Here is a 21,073-nt window from a genome sequence, read left to right as displayed (position 1 = left end):
CATGTGGTTAACACTGCAGTTTCTGTGGCCTCCTCAGCCTGTTTAACGGAGGCAAACTCGCCTTTTTCATACAACGCAAAAGCATGTACTTTAGGGAATGGAAAGCAAACACTGAAACATCTCTCACAAGCTGCTTTGGGACTCTTAAAGTCTTTGTGAAGAGCCGGATAATTGCTTCTGAAGTAGAGAACAATGAATTAAAAAGCTGTCAGAGTTCTACATCACCCTGATCCTAAAAAAATAACACTGGTTACCAACTGGCTGACGTATAAAATTCAAGATTGTGATATTAGCTTTTAAAGTGCTACCGAGATGAATTCCGTTTTATTAAAAACAAAAGAATAAAAAACCCCAAAAAAATTACATCTGTTTTCATGTGCTTCACACTTTTAGTGGTTCCCTCGATGTCTGCTTAGAGACTACCAGGGACGCAGGATAGGGTTTTTCCATGTATGGCAACTCTCCTATTCCTAAGGAAGCCCGTTTGACAGGTGATCATGTAAGTTTCAGCAAATCTGGCTTTTCCAGCAGGCTTTCCTATGACTTTGGGCCTACTTGGCTGAGCTGTGTAAGCATCTGGTTGATTGGTTGGATTTCTTAGGTTCTTGGTCGTCATATTCATTTTATTTTATTTCATAGTTGTTCACTGGCTCTTTTACTTTCTCTCGCATTATGTTCATTTACAGAGTTTTGGCCAGTTTTAATGCTCCAATTTGATTATGTTTTCATGTAATATGATGTTTGGATTTTCTATTGTATTGTATACTGTATCTCACCTTAAGCTGCTAAGGAAAGGCAGGTGATAAATAAAAAAAAAAAAATTAACTGATTGATTAAAGGTACAGAAGACAAAATTGCAAGAGCAAAGGCATCTCGCTGGTTTAGTGGGATGGAAGTTTCCTGTACCGTGCACAGTGCTTCTATCCCAACAAGGCCAATTCTCTCAGTCAAGTCAACCTCATACTCATAAATCTGGGGATAAATGTAGAAACAAAAATCAAGGCCAACAAAAGAGGGAGCTTGTGGAAAAATTCAACAAGACAAAAATAAATTTCCATATGTACAGTATCAAAATTCCTGGTGTGCATTAATGCTGCAATCCAAAGGAAACGTCTATGAAATATTTTAATTTTATTTTTCCATAATCAACTCAAGTCATTTCAAATATAAAGCATTACTCTCTACCTTCTCCAAGGAGTAATTCGGATAGGCATGGCTTCCATGCAGTCTATGGAGGCTACATAAGAGTCCAATATATCAAAATAACTGAGTAATTCTTTGACATAGGTAGGCTTCCATTGGATCTTTACATTAAGATGTAATTGTCCCTCTGCATGGCTTTCTGACAGGTGGCTGTACAGGGAGACATTATGATCAATGCAGTCCATCACTCTGTCTTTTTTTCTAGAAATGCCACAGAACCCCTACAATGCTCCACAGGCCTGCCGTACAAACTAGGACAAGCAAGCAGCTGCATAGAAAAAGGAAGAATCCAACACCACAAAGTCCGCACTCTGATTAACTAGAATTCATTCTGAACAGGGCTCCTACTGCTCCCATGTGTAAATGACTGAATATTTTTCTACCACGTTACAGTTTGCTGGATGTGACAGACTATTATTTTTCAATTCAGTATTAAAAAAAAAACCAAAAACATTTTACCAGGGCTTGCCCCCTGTTTTTGATGCTGTGCTTTTGAAACCAATGGCTAGATCCAGACCTAAAGCGATAAGCGCGGCACCAACTTTCACATTCTGCCATGCCGGTTGTTCTGCTGTGAAGTATCACAGCCACTTTAGTCTCTTCAAGCAGCCACTGTCACTTGGATCAAACTTATTTTACTTGTAACTAAGGCTAGGGCAGTGACCCACTGTGGCACCTGAGCGAAGAGCAAGTATGGAACATGTTGATTCTCAACAGCCCGCACATTGCAAGATATCATGAGAGGTCAACACTGTTGCACGACTCAGTTGGGTCTGTTTCTGACTGCATTATATATTATTATTGTCTTTTTGGTTTTATGTTTATTTTGTTGCATTAATTTATCTATTCATCAGTATTGTGAAACACCTATGCAATACTTTTCAGGGGGCTAATTTTCAAAATCATTTACGTGCACAAATAGGCTTTTTGAAACTTACCCTGTGTGTAAAAATAGAAGCAGAAGCGATTTTGCATGTATTTTTGTGTGTGTAAATTTCTTTATTCTTCGCACGTATTTTTATACGTACAGCCAAGGGGGTATTCCCGGGGTTCGGACTTGGGGGGGGTGGGGAAATCATTTACAGGCGTGCAAGTGTGCACGCTTATGCCGCACTAAGGTACTCGCGGTCCCACTAATTTTCAAAGCGGACTTTGTACATGCAGGCTGTTATAAAATTACCCACCCACCCTACATATATGACTGTGATTAAGTTTGTTCAGCGTTTGTAATGCTAGCTGAGGTTTACTTGATCACGTGTACCTCATTTTGAGTGTTACTCATATAAGCGAATCAGAATGACTGTGGGGCATGAGGGCATTCAGCTCTCTTCTGCCCCATCTCCTTGGGCCCCACCTAGAGGTAAGGAAAGAATGCAGGGGGTCATGCCAACCCATACAGGCCCCTTATTTTCTGGTTGGGGTCGGAAATGGAAAATCAGAACATAGAGGCCTCTTACTTGCTATCCACAAACGGGATGAAGGATCATGGCAACCTCGCCAATGTCTTGCAGGACCATCTTATGGCGCAATTTTCAAGACAGTACAGTCAGATGCAACGTCCACCAGGTATTTTTACTGAGCATTTTGCACAGTTCTCAGTGCGGAAGTACCTGGGTACTTCACCCTTTGAAAATTGCCCCGGGGGAAAGTACCCTCAAAGATTTGCATCTGCTTCTTCTGTGTATATGTATTTTTGTTTTTGGCCAAAGCAAGACGCGTACATTTCAAAGGGCAAAAAGACTGTGTATGCCGATGCCTCCCTCCACCTAACTCCGCCCCCGGAAACATCTCCATGACAACGCAGATAAAAGTGTGCATGTTGTGGGACATGCACGCTTTTATCCACACAAAGGGAGTAATTTTCAAAACAACCCTGTGGCCCAAGGAAATGGCTTTAGAAACTTGAGATTTTCCTGCACAGCTTGCTACTCGCAGCATGCGTGAGAAGGCCTTCACAAGCACGTTAAAACTCATTGCATAGGCCTTAAATTCATTTTCTGCAACAGAAGTAACTGGCTCTCAGTGCTGGTGAATATCAAGAAATTAAGCCATTGTAGCTGTAGGTTGTTGGGGTTTGTATAAAAGAAGTGGCATTTACTTACCACATCAGAAATTATCTGAAGCTCAGAGGGTGCAGTATTGAAACAGTTTGCAGCACAAAACCTATTTTAACATTTTGAAGAGAAATATCAACCCACCTTGCCCATTATCCTCTTAAAAAACAAACAAACAACAATAATAATGTTACGATCGGCAGCTTGCAAGTGGTCCCCGCAAGCTGCCTTACTCACCCCAGATGTTACCAAACTCCCCTTGCAGCAGAGACACCACCAGCTAGGTCTCACCCACAGCAAGGTCACCGCCGCCACGATGCTCCCAAGCCTCCTCCTAAGATGCGTACCCAGCATGCCAGTTCTTAAAGGGGCCATGGCGGGAAAGTCCCCGTGGCACCCTCTGATGATATCACAGAGCCCTGCCTACTTACACCTGCCTCAGACAACCATTAGGTGCCTCAGCAATAAGTCTCCTGGCGTCCTCGTTGTCCCAGTGTGAGTTGCTACTCCTTTGTTGAAGTTACCCTGTCTGTTCCACTGCCTTGTTTGTTCCTTTGTCTTGATTCACCTTGTCCATGTCCTTCCTCATCCCCTCCTTGTCCGGCTACCTTCCTGTCTGTCTCACCTCTGTCTTTGCTCCCTCAGCCTGACTTTCTGCATTGACCTTGGCTTGAATTGGACCTCCCTTGTCTGCTGCCTAGTCAAGACCTCTTGCTTTGGACTCGACTTTGCTGTCTGCTGCCTGCCTCGTCCCACGCTTGCCTGGACTTTCATCTTCAGATTGCCCCAGGGACCCACCTAAGTCCTGGAACCCAAGGGCTCAACTTTGGGGAACGGGGCCGGTATAGCTTAAGTTCCAGTCAGTTCCACCTCAGGGCATCTCCGCCAGCTGATGACAGGCATTACAACTAATTTGGATTCATGTAACACATATCGAGATAAGTTGACAGCATGCTCCGTGATTTAATATTTCAAAAAGCAGACAGCTCTGTGACAGATGACCTGGCGATACATATCAGGCCTCCTGACTGCGTAACTGCTTTCATAAGGCTAAGAGGAGAAGAAATGTTATTTATTTAATTTAATTAATCTGAGACATAGGAAGATAAAGTAACTTGCCAATGGCCACATCAAAAGTCAGTAGAGGTGAGGTGCGGAAACTTATGAACAGTTTTGCATCTTCAGCAAAAGGTTCCCAGAGGGGAAATTTTCCCCCTCGTGAATGATTTACAAATCTTTTTTTTTTGCCCCAAACTCAAAGAAGTAACTTATCCATGTTCCATCAATTTCATATTACATTCCGGCAAATTCCATGACAATTTGTCTCCTATTTTTCATTACTTTCAAAAGAATGTGCACGTAAACAAAAAAAAAAGTTTGCCATCGTTCAGCTGTTAAAGTAAAAAATCTGGCTTGAAATGCTCTAGCTTAAAGGCCCGGCAATTTGGCACATAACAGGGCCCGACCACGCGTATAACTCCTGTAATTCACACGCAAAGGGCTTTTAAAATTTACTTGTTAGATTTTTGAGAAAGGACAGAATTAAATTTTTTTTTTTCAAAATGAGATATTTTTCTTTTGGACGCTAAGAGATGTAGATTCAGCCTTTTGCCGAAAAACAAGATCCTTTCCCGCTCACGGCCATGCTCTTATCACTAAATTGTGACTCCTCTCATTTTTGCTAAAATACTTGAAAGGAGATAGCAACAGGTTTCTCCACACAAGACAAGAAACTAACCTGATGACATCATTGATTAGCTGGGTTTCATTTACTTATGAAAAGGATATTTTTAAGAACATTTTGAGTATGACAAGAGAGAAAGAGAGAGAGAGAGAATCAACATCATCTTCTATAACAAAATAAATAGAAGCATGATTTAATATAAGCAGCAATGTTTTTATTGTAAGTATTTCAATTCTATTTTAGGTTGAAAACCAGCTGGAAGACAACATCTCCCTCACTTGGCCTCCTCATCAACACCACTCTCAATGATCTGCTAATTCCAGCAGCTCGTGATTGCTGGATTAGAAAACAAATCAGAAAGGTTTAGTAAAGCAAGCTATCTAATTGCTCAGCTAAGACAGCAATCACCAGGGCTAGCAGCAACACGAAGACTGGGGGTGTTACCCCCCCCCCATCCTGACCCCCTGTCACTGCACCCTTGTGATCATTTCCCCTTCCCCCTCCCTTGGCATGACCCACCCCTCCTTACAAATCCTCTCTCTCAAGTCTCAACCCCACCCTTTTCCATTTTCCTCCTGTCCCATCTGCATGATCCTATCTCACACCCCCTCTCCCCACCTCCTACACAATCTTCTCTCACCTCCCACCCAGGGGATTCTCTCTCCATGCCCCCCCCCCTGGCAGGCAGGAAAGTGGTGCTTTTTGTCACATGTGATATTTCCACCAGCAGCAGCAGCCCGTCTCCATCTGAAGTTTCAATGTGCAGGGCCAGCAGATCCCATGAGGGTTCAGGGCCCTGCACACTGAAATCTCAAATTGAAGCTGGCCAGCAGAGGAAGAGGACACAGGGAGGAAGTGCCAGTCTTCTTATGCCAGCCAAAGAGAAGGGGAGAGGATCCCACTGGGAGAAGATCTGAGATGAAAACTTGGGGAATAATTCACTCCAGTGCCCCCCCCCCCTCATGAGGCCAGACCTGCCAATCACTCACTTTACTGTTTTAATCAGATTTTATTAAGTTGTTATTTTTATACAGGTTTCTTTTATTTTTTATTGCTGATTAATTTTATGTATATTGTATGTTGCTGCTGTACCCCACACTGGCCAGTTTCACCTGAGTGCAGTATATAAAAAATTGGATATAACTACATAAATGGAAATACATAGGTGCCAGCTCTGCGGGTGCAGTAAGTGCTTGAGTGACCTCCTTCTCTATGTCCAGGGAGAGGTCATTTGTATTGTTTAGCACCCCATCATTTTGAGAAGTTGACTTCTATGGCTGCATACCTCTTAAAAATGACTTTTTTCCCATTCTGTGCCTATAGAAAGAATCTTTATTAAATAACGTCCACATATACGGTAGTTTTATATCATCACAATTCAAAGCAACTTTCTAGATGGATTTGAAAGGAGTGATAGGCACCAAGTACAGAATGTCAAGGAAACAGAGATGCTCAGAATAAAAGCTTTCTAAAGAAAAAAATTCAGTTTTTCTGACTTCACTAGGAATCTAATCCTGAAACGTTTAGTCAGAAAAATACGATGTAATAAAAATATGGGTCACAGGCCAAAATAGTCAGGGCCTTCAGGTCTGGCATTTTCTCCTTTATCTGACTTGTAAATTAGGCCTAAGGAATAAACAACGGGAAAGCTGCTGAATGGAAGTACAGGACAATCGCTATGACGGTTTTGCCATCTCATCGACAAGAAGCAATCCAGCCATCAAGGGAAGGCACCTTCTGGTCGAAAGGCCTTTTGTGATGAGATGGTGGCATCTTGGTCTTTTGTGGTAGGAGAATGGGTTACAGTGTCTGGCAAGAAGTCAAAGGGCACTATTCCCACCTCGGAATTCTCCAGATCTTACCAGGACCGAGCAAATAGCAGAAGCATAATACCAAACTTCAGCGGACGAGTGGAAGGACTGGCAGAGGAGTTAGAGTTACAAACTTCCCTTTGGCCCATCAGAGCCGTGGAGCCTGCCTGGCTGCGATTTTCACAGGCAGTGATTCAGATGAAATGTATTATTAGGAGTCCTGCGTTAGGACAGAAATCTCCCCAAGACTGGCCCAGAGCACGAGCCCCTTAAGATCTAAATTGGTATTTTTGTTTTTTCACTCCTGCTCCATTTCTAGGGCCTCCCACACCCTAAGACTGACTCTGTTGTTTATTTAGCTGCCCCAGGGGGACTTGAGGCTGGAGGCAGAGCTGCACCAGGAAAACTATTTCTGCTACTTCTCCCTGGTCCCACTCAGAGCGTGTGGATATGGGGGATGGCAATTAGTGAAAACTAGGTCTGACCTGTTCAGGCGTAAAGGTTTAAATTCAAAGCCAGAAAGTGCTCTCAACCAATCAAAAGCGTGCATACCATCAGCCATTTCCTAAGGCATCTGTTTAAGTAATCAGTTTTTCCACTACCCCAGTTAAATAAATATATATTTTGCAACAAAAGAACTCTGTCAAACAAATGAGATGTTGGGAAACCCCAGCCAATCTATAGGGTAGAGCACGTAATCGAAAGGTAACAGTTAATAACAACTGGGAGGCTGATATTCAGTGGGCTAGTGAGCAGAAAATGTACTTGGGCAACTTTAGCTGGATATTCAGAAACACTTAGATAAGTCTGCCACGGAATATACCTGGGTACAGTTAGCCGGATAACTTTAGGATACCTATTTTTCCCAACCAGATTTACCCCCATAAATTTAGTACCCCCTCCCCACACATTTTTGTACGGATAAAAATTGTGTGAGGTTGGTAAGGGGGAATTATTCAAGCATTGAGTTTTGAGCGGGTAAAACTCGAAAAGTTACCCCCACAAAGCCATTGAAGATTGACCTCTAGAGGTCGTCACTCACCTCTCCGCAGTGAATCAGAATGCAGAGAAGAGCGCAGAGAAGCTGAAGCCATGCACTACCACAGAAAGCCTAACCGCAGCAGGCACTGCACCCAGAATCATTCTTAAATTCCTGCTCGCATCTGGAGCTAACGTGTGTAGTTTGGGATGAGCGCTTCAGATTTCTGTCCCCTCCCACTGAAATCAAAAGCAGATGGTTCTCTTTTATCCTTCACCTACAGGAGATCCAGCACCTCCTCCAAGGGCGTGGAAGCATTAATGGAGTCCATGCTGATGAAAGAGATTCCTTTAAGCTGAAACCCGGTCTCATAAATAGGCTCTCTCCAGAAGAGGCCAGCGCTTTCCAGCAGCAGCATAACACGGTGGTTGATGCATCAGTCCGCTAGAAAACGACTTTTTCTTGGCCCTTATTCCCATATAACAGGAGCATGAATTCTAGTTGGCAGGGCAAAGGTTTAGGTCTCTTTTGAAAGCAGAAAGCAAAGGGTCTGACATACCGGCACCAAATCAGCGCATGCATTCCCAGGGCAGAGCATACATAATCCGAAGTGGCAAGTATTCCACCCATTTCAGAAGAAAGCCGAAGTTGCCAGAACAGTGAGAATTTCCAGAACAAAAAAAACCAAAAAGAAAATTCCTCAAAACACATGCAACATTTTCTCATCTACTTACTATGTCCAATGGAAGTTGGCTTGCAATCTGATTAAAAATGGTAATTAAAATACATTAAACATGAAATCAGGGAATCCTTTTATTTCTATTCTATCATGCTTTTCCTTTATTGTTTGAGAAATGGCAGTGCACAACTCAAACAAAACAGATCAACTGGACATGAATTCTGTGAATTTTGTGAATTCAAGATAGGACTTAATCAAAACATTACTGCATTATACAGATCTTCCCCATTTCTTTGATTTGCCACAATCAGAGAAATGCTGATGCAAATCAGGTGAACACCGACTGCTTGAAAAGGACCATCACATTAAAACATGGTCAAAAAAAAGTGAAAAACCTAGAAAGGGCAGTAAAATCTGTGCAAAATTATAGATGCACACCAATATACAGAAAGCAAAATAGAAAGAAACGGAATAAATCTCTCTATATATGAAATACCATCATGACTTGATTAATTAGTGCTAATTAAGTCCACTTAATCACTGACCCAGCAAAAGCTCAGACACACAGAGGACTCAATTCCAAATCATACAGTTTATACAAACTATGATAAATACATTTCTGCATTTTGTAAATAGTAATTCTTGGCTTTTTTTAACATATTTTGGATGTGATAATCCACAGGCTTACATTTTAAAAAATACTTTCCTTGGTTTTTTCTATTTTCTACCAGACAATCAGCCACAATATCCAGAAAGTATTGTCTGAAGCTACAAGCTATAGGAAATTTGTACTTAAGTGGTTCAAAATATAAAATATTTTATTCTTTTTTTTTTTTTATTATTTCATTCCACATTTGGTAGCTGGCTAAACAGTAACAACTGATTTTACTTTCTCTTAAATTCCTTTGTGTTTAGTCAAGACATTTACTGCTAGGGGCAGTTATCTGATAATTGGGCCTGCTGGTGAATTGAAGTCATACAAGATACCAATGTACCAAAATTTAAAGGGACTATTCTCTTTTTAAATGTATAAAAAGAGACTCTACAAGCAAGACAATAAGGTAAACTGATTTACAAAATTTCTTTTCTGATTCTTCAAAATGTGGGGTCAAACTGAGGTCCATATTCAGCCATTGGCCTCCTAAGAAGTTAGCTGGGATATTCAGTTGGTGAATATCTCCATTATTTCAAAGTCTGCTGGATAAGATTATCTGGCTAACTTTAGGGCTGCTGTCCTTAGGCAACTTACGGGCTGATACAGTAAAAATCAAGGGAGAGCGCCCGCTCTCCCGGCGCGCACACAGGACACTCTCCTGTGCGCGCAATACAGTAATTTAATTTATTTAAATTAGGGCCGGCGGTAAAAAGAGGCACTAGGGACACTAGCGTGTCCTTAGCGCCTCTTTTCAGACAGGAGGGGCGGCTGTCAGCGGGTTTGACAGCCGACGCTCAATTTTGCCGGCGTCGGTTCTCGAGCCCACTGACAGCCACGGGTTTGGAAACCGGACGCTGGCAAAATTGAGCGTCCTGTTTTCAACCCGCGAGACTATTTCAAATTTTTTTTTCTTTTTTTTTTTTTTTTAACTTTCGGGACCTCGGACTTAATATCGGACTTTATGCATCCGGTTATTTATGGACCGTCTCATAGTGATGTACCGCCACAGTTACTCACATATTCTTATTTAATCACTTTGCTACTCTATTACATTAATAGGCCAAAATGTAAATATTGCTCTGTACAATCTCTCCCCTTTTCCAGTTCCAAGTTGATTTCCCTGATTTTTTGTAACTTTCTCACATCCTTTATTTGATTCACTGTATTTATTCACTGTATTTAAAGTTCAAGGTTCTTACTGAGAACATTGTTTTAAGTTATGTTATGCTTTACACACTCTGTTAATTGTAAACCGGGTTGATGTGATGCCTGTCATGAAACTCGGTATAACAAAAACAATAAATAAATAAAATAAATAAATAAATATCGCCATGATATTAAGTCGGAGGGTGCACAGAAAAGCAGTTTTTACTGATAGGGGCTAAAACCACATGATGACCATGTTTTCTGATAGCCATTAGATGACCACAAAAATGAAAGAAATGAATCAATTATTGTGGCCTTGAAAAATGCACATGAGTTCATGAAGGTGATTGATCGTCAGGTGACTGATTGGAAGTGTCAGTGGTGAAATAGCATGTCCATTCTAAATGACTTACAAGCAAATATTTGTGCTCAGATGTCTGAACTTAGTAGCCATATATTTCCCTGTTTCTAGCCTAAGACTACTCAATACTGTACTGTGCAGCTATCAGTGAATACTACTCTAGGAAAGGTTTAGTGGAGAGTGATGCTTCATGTTGTGGAATGCAAAGATTTATTGTTTGTGAAGGAGCAGTGATGAAAACAAGGCAATATGTTCAGAGAGGTCTGAGAGTTTTGGTTTGTTTTATCTCAATATGAGTCTTCCTTAAATTCGGTATAGTGTTCTATATAATTTCCTTCTTACTTGGATTTTTTCTTCCAGATTTCAATTTCCCTATTGATTCCTATGAAGTGGGATCTTCTACATGATTTAGAGCATATTTAAATGAGGCAGTGTGCTGAATGAAGTGTGTCTGCAAATGCTTTTGGCCTTTTGCCTTTTGTTTGAGCTAACACTAGTCGAAACGTGCTCAGTCTACTTCCTTTGCCCAATTCCCCATGCTGGTGATGTCAGAAGAGTGATTTTACATATCAGAAAAGAGATAATGAGGGCCAGACATACCTTAAAGAAAATGACAATATATTACTCAATTCTGAGAGGGAAATAGTCTAAAAATGCATGTAAAGTGGGGTTACATGACTTTTCCAAGATACACAAGGCCTCTGAGCCACGTTTTTCAATCAGTTTTAATATCTTCCTTGCCTTCCCTTTGCAACTTAAGGTGAGGTACAACATAAACTACAACAGAAAATATAATAGAAACATAGGATGTGATTCATTTTATTTGCCAAAGTCAACAAATAACTTCCTGCAGGAATTTTTTCTGTGTCCTTATTTTGGATGTTACAAGCCCAAGAAAAATATTTCCACATCTGAATACATGGAATATTTTTTTTTTACTTACTTTCAACAAAATCTAAAATTAAACTGAACTAAATTCATACCACCAAAAATTATAAAAGATATATCCATTGCTCTAGAATGAACAGTTAAAGCTTTTGTGAGATATTCTTTGCAGCCTTCAGGGTGTCTCCCATTTGACAAGTTTGTTACACAGGGAGCTTGCTACCATTTGGAAAGAAGAATGATATAAGTAAATTAAATTTAATATGAACATAATAAACCTCAAAAATGTAAACATGTAAAACACCCACCCTAAAAATGTAAACATGTAAAATACCCACCTTAAAAATGTAAACATGTAAACATTTAAAATATATCCGAACATTTAAAATATATCCGAAGCAGAAAGCCTGTGAGGGAGTCAGTTGGACCGTTAGATGATCGAGGGGTTAAAGGGGCACTTAGAGAAGATAAGGCCATCGCGGAAAGATTAAATGATTTCTTTGCTTCGGTGTTTACTGAAGAGGATGTTGGGGAGGTACCCGTAATGGAGAAGGTTTTCATGGGTAATGATTCAGATGGACTGAATCAAATCACAGTGAACCTAGAAGATGTGGTAGGCCTGATTGACAAACTGAAGAGTAGTAAATCACCTGGACCGGATGGTATACACCCCAGAGTTCTGAAGGAACTAAAAAATGAAATTTCAGACCTATTAGTAAAAATTTGTAACTTATCATTAAAATCATCCATTGTACCTGAAGACTGGAGGATAGCAAATGTAACCCCAATATTTAAAAAGGGCTCCAGGGGCGATCCGGGAAACTACAGACCGGTTAGCCTGACTTCAGTGCCAGGAAAAATAGTGGAAAGTGTTCTAAACATCAAAATCACAGAACATATAGAAAGACATGGTTTAATGGAACAAAGTCAGCATGGCTTTACCCAGGGCAAGTCTTGCCTCACAAATCTGCTTCACTTTTTTGAAGGAGTTAATAAACATGTGGATAAAGGTGAACCGGTAGATATAGTATACTTGGATTTTCAGAAGGCGTTTGACAAAGTTCCTCATGAGAGGCTTCTAGGAAAAGTAAAAAGTCATGGGATAGGTGGCGATGTCCTTTCGTGGATTGCAAACTGGCTAAAAGACAGGAAACAGAGAGTAGGATTAAATGGGCAATTTTCTCAGTGGAAGGGAGTGGACAGTGGAGTGCCTCAGGGATCTGTATTGGGACCCTTACTGTTCAATATATTTATAAATGATCTGGAAAGAAATACGACGAGTGAGATAATCAAATTTGCAGATGACACAAAATTGTGCAGCGTAGTTAAATCACAAGCAGATTGTGATAAATTGCAGGAAGACCTTGTGAGACTGGAAAATTGGGCATCCAAATGGCAGATGAAATTTAATGTGGATAAGTGCAAGGTGATGCATATAGGGAAAAATAACCCATGCTATAATTACACGATGTTGGGTTCCATATTAGGTGCTACAACCCAAGAAAGAGATCTAGGTGTCATAGTGGATAACACATTGAAATAGTCAGTTCAGTGTGCTGCGGCAGTCAAAAAAGCAAACAGAATGTTGGGAATTATTAGAAAAGGAATGATGAATAAAACGGAAAATGTCATAATGCCTCTGTATCGCTCCATGGTGAGACCGCACCTTGAATACTGTGTACAATTCTGGTCGCCGCATCTCAAAAAAGATATAATTGCGATGGAGAAGGTACAGAGAAGGGCTACCAAAATGATAAGGGGAATGGAACAACTCCCCTATGAGGAAAGACTAAAGAGGTTAGGACTTTTCAGCTTGGAGAAGAGACGACTGAGGGGGGATATGATAGAGGTGTTTAAAATCATGAGAGGTCTAGAACGGGTAGATGTGAATCGGTTATTTACTCTTTCGGATAGTAGAAGGACTAGGGGACACTCCATGAAGTTAGCATGGGGCACATTTAAAACTAATCGGAGAAAGTTCTTTTTTACTCAACGCACAATTAAACTCTGGAATTTGTTGCCAGAGAATGTGGTTTGTGCAGTTAGTATAGCTGTGTTTAAAAAAGGATTGGATAAGTTCTTGGAGGAGAAGTCCATTACCTGCTATTAAGTTCACTTAGAGAATAGCCACTGCCATTAGCAATGGTTACATGGAATAGACTTAGTTTTTGGGTACTTGCCAGGTTCTTATGGCCTGGATTGGCCACTGTTGGAAACAGGATGCTGGGCTTGATGGACCCTTGGTCTGACCCAGTATGGCATTTTCTTATGTTCTTATGTTCTTATACCCACTAAGCTGCATATGCCTTCCATAGTTTTCACTTTTGACCTCTGCTCAAAAGGGGAGGAGGGGGTTCAGTCTATTTGCCTCAAAATCAAAGCCTTGTAACTGAGTCAGCTGGCTCGATTTTACTGCTGAATCTTTATTTTAACCACAGGAGGGATGTGAGAAAGATGCTGATTTTACTGTAATGCTTTTTCTCATTCATTTGTAATTATAGAGCCCAGCTATTTATACAGGTGTATTTTCAGATAATAAATATGCAAAGCATACAACACACTCTTAAAAGTGAAAACCTTCTTATGTTTTACTAAAGATCAGGCCACAAAGTTATTCTAGATTTAGAGTAGCAAATGATACCCGGGTCTGAATTTTCTCAGTAGCATATTGGTGTAAGCTGACAGAAAAAAAAGCATAAAAGACAGGAAACATTACAGCAAATGGTATTCATAGGAAAGTCAGAGACCACATGAAAAAGCTAAGAGTCAACATGATGGCCCAAGCTTAAGCCAAAGAGCTATCAATGAGTCTGGACAGATCCATCAATGTCATCACACTTTGTATCCCAGCCAACATGAAGAAAGATAAAACCTAGGACCAGTAGAAACACCATTATAGTCTCCTCCCCAGCTCGAGGGACAGGATAAAGCCAAAAATTAAAGCTCACAGCACTATAGTTCCAGCTGTAAACCTAAATAAAGCAGGAGGAAACCTCCATAGCCAAAAAAAAGTAAAAATGAACAGGCCTTTACTGCTCTATCTACATTGCAAAATTCAATACAGTTTTTCTAAATTCTGTACTTAAAGTAGAAACTTGGCAACCATTCTGGTCAAATCAATATAGCTGGAACCCTGACTGTAAAACCTGCCGCACCCACATGAATCTATCCTGCTTTTCATACTGAATCAATCCACCCAGAATGAATGGATATTATGCACCGTACTGAAACAAAGCAGAGATGGAGAGAGATACTGATAATTGAACGTGTGCTTGAGGGGAGCAGTTGTCTGGCTGGAGGTGTCAAATTATAGGAAAATCACTACAGAAGAACATAGGGCAAGTATTTTCAAAGGCATTTAGCCCTAAAAACAGAAAAGGAGAACCCTTCTGGAAAAGAGAGAGACCCTAATGTTCAAACTGAAGAGGTTTCCCTGCGCAGCACCAGCTTTTCACCACAGAGAAAAGAAAAGGAGACTGCAGTTCTAGCCGGGAAAATTCTGATCCTGAGAATTATCCATTACTCATCGGATGGTAACCATGTCTCAGTTATGTCTGGCACCTAAATAAATCAAGCAGCCAGAACATCAGAACATAAAAGTGACATGTTGGGTAAGATCAAAGGTCCCTTCCAGCTCAGGATCCTATCTCTGACAGTGGCCCAATCTGGGTCATTAGCAATTATCTGACAGATCCCAAAAAGTAGACCCATTCCATGTTGCTCATGCCCAGAGGTAATTGGTGGCTTTTCTACATCTTCCTGGCTAATAAGGGTTTATGGACTTTTCCTCCAGCAACTTGTCTAAACCCCTTTTAAGCCCAGCTATGCTAGATACCTTCACCACATCCTCCGGTAACAGATTCCACAGCGCTTATTTGCCTGCTGCTCTAAGCCATCCACTCACACAGGGTTAATAACTGCTATGAACAGAGTGAGTGAGTAGATTCAGAGAGGGGCCGCAGCCTTTACAGAGTGCATTTCAGTAATAAAATGAAGGAATCAAAGGGGAGGAAACATTGTACAGAATTCACTAAACAGAAGCTCAATAGTCTTGATTCTCTAGCAAGCTCACGAAGCCTAAGGTAGGTCTCATTCATTTCCGGCAAAGCCGCACAGCTCTTTTCCTGTGCTAAATTTAGGCCAACAGCTGAGTCACTCAGCACTTGCTTTAGCACACAGGATCAAAGATTTTCCAGGCACAGTTCCTCTGACTAATTTGCAGTAGCTGCTGACACCTGGCAGTTGGGTAGCATCAGGGCTATTTTAGCGGGCTCTTTCTTTACACTCTCGATCTTGCTTTTTTCTTCTCCATTCAGCAGCTGGCATGTTCCATCAGGAAATTCAATTATTTCAGTCTTCTCAGCTGAACCCTAGACTCATAGACATGGCTATCCAATTCACTGCAATAAATCTCAATGTTTTAAACCAAGAGCATAGATTTCATCCTCAGAAAGACCCAACATCTCCTTCCGTTTTTAACTGATTGGTGATCCAAAGTAGGCTGTGGCTATCACTGCAGTCCTTAAGAATGGATATTATTACAGAAACACAATGGATGAAAGGTTGTGAGAAATTATTACTTACCTGATAATTTCCTTTTCTTTAGGACAGTCAGATGAATCCAGAACAAGTGGGTTATGCACCTCTACCAGCAGATGGAGTCAGAGCAAACTGACGTCACAGTACATATACCCTTGCAGGGACATCAGCCTGCCAGTATTTTCTTCAAAAGCAAACTGTGGACAGACTAGCAAAAACCTTGTTTAAAAACAGATAACCATGTCAATACTCAGCCAACAGGAAGCACTGAGCTCAGGCTAGAAACGTATTAACACTAGTCTAGGAACTGGACTAACACTTACCAATAATCCCTCTAACACCTAGTCACACAAGAGGACCATAGTACAGTCATTCGGCAGCCAAGGGAGGGAAGCTGGATTCATCTCACTGTACTAAAGGAAAGGAAATTATCAGGAAAGTAGTAATTTCTCATTTCTTAGCACCCAGTTAGATGAATCCAGAACAAGTGGGATGTACCCAAGCTACTCCCGAATAGGGAAGGAGACTGTCCGTGTTCCTGTCAAAACTGCACAGGCAAGGGCTGCTTCCTCCAGGGCCTGCACATCCAGATGATAATACCTGGAAAAGGTGTGTAAGGAGTACAACGTTGCAGCTTGACAAATGTCAACGGGAGACAGCAACCTAACTTCTGCCCATGACGCTGCCTGAGCCCTAATGGAATGAGCCCTAACCTGACTAGGTAACAGCTTGCCAACATCAACGTTTGCAGCTGTGACTACATCCTTAATCCAGCGGGCTATTGTAGCCCGCAAGGCCAGCTCTCTTTGTTTAGTACCGCCATGAAGGACAAACAGGAGATCCGTCTTCCGTAACCTCCAGATACTTGACAATATGTCTCTTGACAAACAAGGGCTGCAATAGACAATACTGCCCTATGCCTCTCTCTCTGTCCAGAGACAGCAAAGAGATGGACTGATTCAAGTGAAATTCAGTGACCACCTACAGTAAAAAAGAAGGAACAGTATGCAGTGCTATTGCCCCTGGAGTCACCCGGAGGAAGGGCTCCCAGCAAAACAAGGCCTGCAGCTTGGAAACTCTCCACAAGAAACACCATTTTTAAGGTCTAAACGTAGGACCTGCTAAGAAATCCAAGACCAAATTAAAACTTCATAAGTTTACTGGAAACTGCAAGGGAGGAGAAGATATTTCACTCCTTTCAGAAAATGGGCTACATCAGGATGAGCCGACAAGGAACCACCATTCACCTGGCCCCTGAAATAGGCGAGTGCCACTACTTGTACCTTAAGGAATTAAGGGTCAAACCTTTATTAAAGGCATCCTGCAAAAATTCCAAAATGAGGGGGATCTTGGCCGAATGAGGAAGAGTACCTCAGTCCTCACACCAGGCCTCAAACACTCACCAAACCTGCACAAAAGCCAAGGAAGTGGAGAACTTTCTAGCTCTTAGCAAGGTGGAAATCACTGCCGCAGAGTATCCACATTTCAGCAATTGAGCCCTGTCAAGGGCCATACTGTAAGAAAAAACAGAGTCGGATCTTCATGAAGAACCGGACCCTAACTAAACAGGTTCCTGTGTACCGGAACTCGAAGGGGCGAGTCCCCCAGGAGCTGCCGAAAATTCACATACCACGGTCTCCTGAGCCAATCTGGAGCAACCATGAGCACCATCCCTCTGTGGCACTTGACCCTTCAGATCAATCTGCCGAATATGAGCCATGGAGCAAAGGCATACAGCAACTTATCTTCCAGCCACTCCAGCACTAGGGTCTCGATCTCCAATGACTTCGGATCTCTCCTGCAGCTGAAGAGTCACAGAACGTTCGCATTGTGAGAAGTCGCCAGGAGGTCTAGGAACGGGGGACCCCAGCAATCCAGAATCAGCTGAAATGCCTCATCTGACAAAGCCCATTCTCCTGGGTCCAGACTCTCTCCTTGCTGAGAAAGTCTGCTCTTACATTGTCTTTTCCTGCGATATGTGAGGCTGAGATCATCTGGAGATGCACTTCTGCCCATTCCATAAGCTGATCTATTTTCTGCGACACTTGATGGCTCTTGGTTCCTCCCTGCTGAGTGATGTAACCACAGACATTGCATTGTCTGACATTATCCGGAAAGGTCGACTCTGCAGCCTGTCACTGAACTGCAAACATGCCAATCCGACTGCCCTGGCTCCCAGTCACTTGATGTTCCAGAGAAACTCTTCTGCATTCCAGCGTCCTTGTGCCATCAGCTCCTGATAGTGAGCTCCCCAAGCAAGGAGGCTCGCATCTGTTGTCAGTACCAGCCTTTCTTAGATGAACTGCCTGCAGCCAGCACTGCAGTTGGGAGGAGACTTCCATTGGCAGGAGGAACCGAATTGAATAATCCTATGACTGCGGGTTCCACTGAGACAGCAGGGAGTGCTGAAGATGATGCATATGTGCCCTTGCCCATGGGACCAATTTCAGGGACACCACCATTAAGCCAAGTATTTGCAGGTAGGACCATACTGTCTGGCACAGAGTGTTCAATAACAGATGAAACTGTGTCATCAACTTCTGAACACTGGCTTCCTGCAGGAAAACCTTGCCCTGCTTCGTGCTGAACCAAACCCCAAGGTATTCCAATGACTGAACAGGCCGAAGATTGCTCTTGGCTAGGTTCACCACTCAGCTGAGCTCCTTGCGGGTCACTCTGCAGCTCTCTTCCAGCCATTTCGCTCAAATGAGCCAGTCATGCAAATACGGGTGTACGAGGATCTCGTCTTTTCACAATTCTTCTGCCACTACCACCATTATCTTGGGAAAGTTCCTTGGAACAGTGACCAAATTAAATGGCAGGGCCTGAAACTAACAGCGTCCCAGAACTGCGAACCACAGAAAACACTGATGCTCTAGTCAGATGGAAATATGAAGGTATGCCTCAGACAGATCCAAAAAGGTCAGAAATTCCCCCGACTGTATGGCCATTATTACCGAGTGCAATGTTTCCATGCGAAAATGTGTCACCCACAGTTGCCGGTTGACACCTTTGAGATCCAGGATGGGAAGAAAGGAGCCCTTCTTCTTGAGCACAATGAAATAAATGAATATCGACCCGTATTTTCTTGAGACATGGGCACTGGAACCATAGCCCTCAGACTGGGAAGCCTTGCCTATATAAGAACATAAGAACATAAGAAATTGCCATGCTGGGTCAGACCAAGGGTCCATCAAGCCCAGCATCCTGTTTCCAACAGAGGCCAAAACCAGGCCACAAGAACCTGGCAATTACCCAAACACTAAGAAGATCCTATGCTACTGATGCAATTAATAGTAGTGGCTATTCCCTAAGTAAAATTGATTAATAGCCATTAATGGACTTCTCCTCCAAGAACTTATCCAAACCTTTTTTGAACCCAGCTACACTAACTGCACTAACCACATCCTCTGGCACCGGTCCACATCCTCTGGCACCGGTCCAAGTACAGATCCCTGAGGCACTCCACTGTTTACCCTTTTCCACTGAGAAAATTGATAGTTTCCACTGCCTGCTTCTTCTGCGGTGAGTGGCAGGGAGACACCATCAACACATCCTGAGGAATACCTCCATATCCTCGTATCACCTCCAGGACCCATTGATCCAATGTGATCTCAACCTACCTCTGATAGAAGAGAGAGAGGCATCCCCCTATCTCCTGTTTCCGGGGGTGAGTTAACAAACCTTCATTGGGAGGGTTGGGAGGTTCCACTACCCAAACCCGTGACCTTTCTTGGCTGTCGGGGATGAAAGGACTGAGACCTACCAAAAAGTCAAGTTCTCTGAAGGGTTGTTCCTCTATATGGATGAAAACGCCAGGATCTTCTAGCACAACCTCTCATGGAGGAACTGGAGATTCGCCCCACTTACTGGCCAGTTTTTCCAATTTGCTCCCAAATAAAAGCAAGCCTTTAAAGGGCAATTCGGTAAGGTTAGCCTTGGAGGTCGCATCGGCCGACTAATTTCTCAGCCATAACTGATGCCTGGCCGCTACTATGGAAGCCACTCCTCTGGCTTAACAGTGGACCAAATCACAGCCCGCATCTGCCAAAAAAACAGCAGCTGGCTCCACAACTGCCCTGGAGTTCACCCCAGAGTCATCGACCTCCTGGGAGAGAAGCAAACAAGATCGAGCCACCAGGGAACAACAAGAAACGATCTGCAAGGTCATTGCCACTGCATCAAATGCTTGCTTAAGGATAGTCTCAATCCTATCATGAGTATCCTTCAAGGCTGCTCCTCCTTGCATGGGAATAATGGGGGGGGAGAGGGCCAATGCCATCACCACTGCGCTTGGCTTCCTGCACCCACTGCCTTTCAGCCACTTAAGCAGCTAAGTCCATGCCGGCTGAAAAACCAGCTACCAGACAAAAGCACTCATCTGAGGGACCATGGAAATCACCTCAGGAATTCTCAACTGTGGGAGGGACCTTTTGGTATCACCACAGGAGAGCAGGGCGAATGTAATATCCTTAATTCTCCTTTTTCAAAATGAAGCAATCCCCAGTAAGGAGATGCATGTCCTCTATCTGCTGCAGATGGAGAATACTGGCAGGCTGATGTCACTGCAGGGGTAAATGTACTATGATGTCAGTTTGCTCCATTTCCATCTGCTGGTAGAGGTGCATAACCCACTTGTTCTGGATTCATCTGACTGGATGCTAAGTTCTTTTACCCTTAAAAAGTACAAGAGTGATGGCGCCACTTTTCCACAGCAGATAGGTTCCACAGCATAGTTAGAATGTCCACCTTTCAGCTCACAAATACATCTAACTGTAATAATCTTCCCGAGGGCCTCCAGATCTTTACCCAGATGGGACAGATGACCCCAGTCTGTCCTGTTTCTATGTTCAGCCTCCAGATCCTCCAATAAGGTGAAACTGTACAGTATTAAACACTGGGTTCCCTGGCTGAGTGGTAACATCAGCAGGGTGCAAGCAGCTTTGAGGCACAAAAAGACTTTATGAGGACCAGTATATGCACACTACCAGGGGAGAAAATAGCTTTAGAAAATGTAAGCAGCCACTGCTGCTCCTCTCAGTCCCTTGCCTCTACATTTTCTGGCTCAGAGTGGTCA

The 21,073-nt window shown here is 42.6% G+C and overlaps 1 protein-coding gene across 4 annotated transcripts in view; it reads right to left on the bottom strand.

Annotated features, from left to right (window-relative positions):
* Positions 1-21,073, bottom strand: part of ANKRD44 (ankyrin repeat domain 44) — a 427,478-nt gene that overhangs the window by 131,541 nt on the left and 274,864 nt on the right. Inside the window, exon 17 of one of the 4 annotated variants that reach the window (XM_029606056.1) lies at positions 8,466-8,492. The exons of the other annotated variants lie outside the window; for them this stretch is intronic. Coding sequence (XP_029461916.1) covers positions 8,466-8,492 — 27 coding nt within the window. The remainder of the gene's footprint in view (positions 1-8,465; positions 8,493-21,073) is intronic. 4 annotated transcript variants of the gene reach the window in all.

This window comes from Rhinatrema bivittatum, chromosome 6 (assembly GCF_901001135.1).
Source record: "Rhinatrema bivittatum chromosome 6, aRhiBiv1.1, whole genome shotgun sequence".
Taxonomy (NCBI): Eukaryota; Metazoa; Chordata; class Amphibia; order Gymnophiona; family Rhinatrematidae; genus Rhinatrema; species Rhinatrema bivittatum.
Note: the sequence above shows the minus strand (reverse complement) of the source record. Positions and strands in the feature narration are given on the sequence as shown.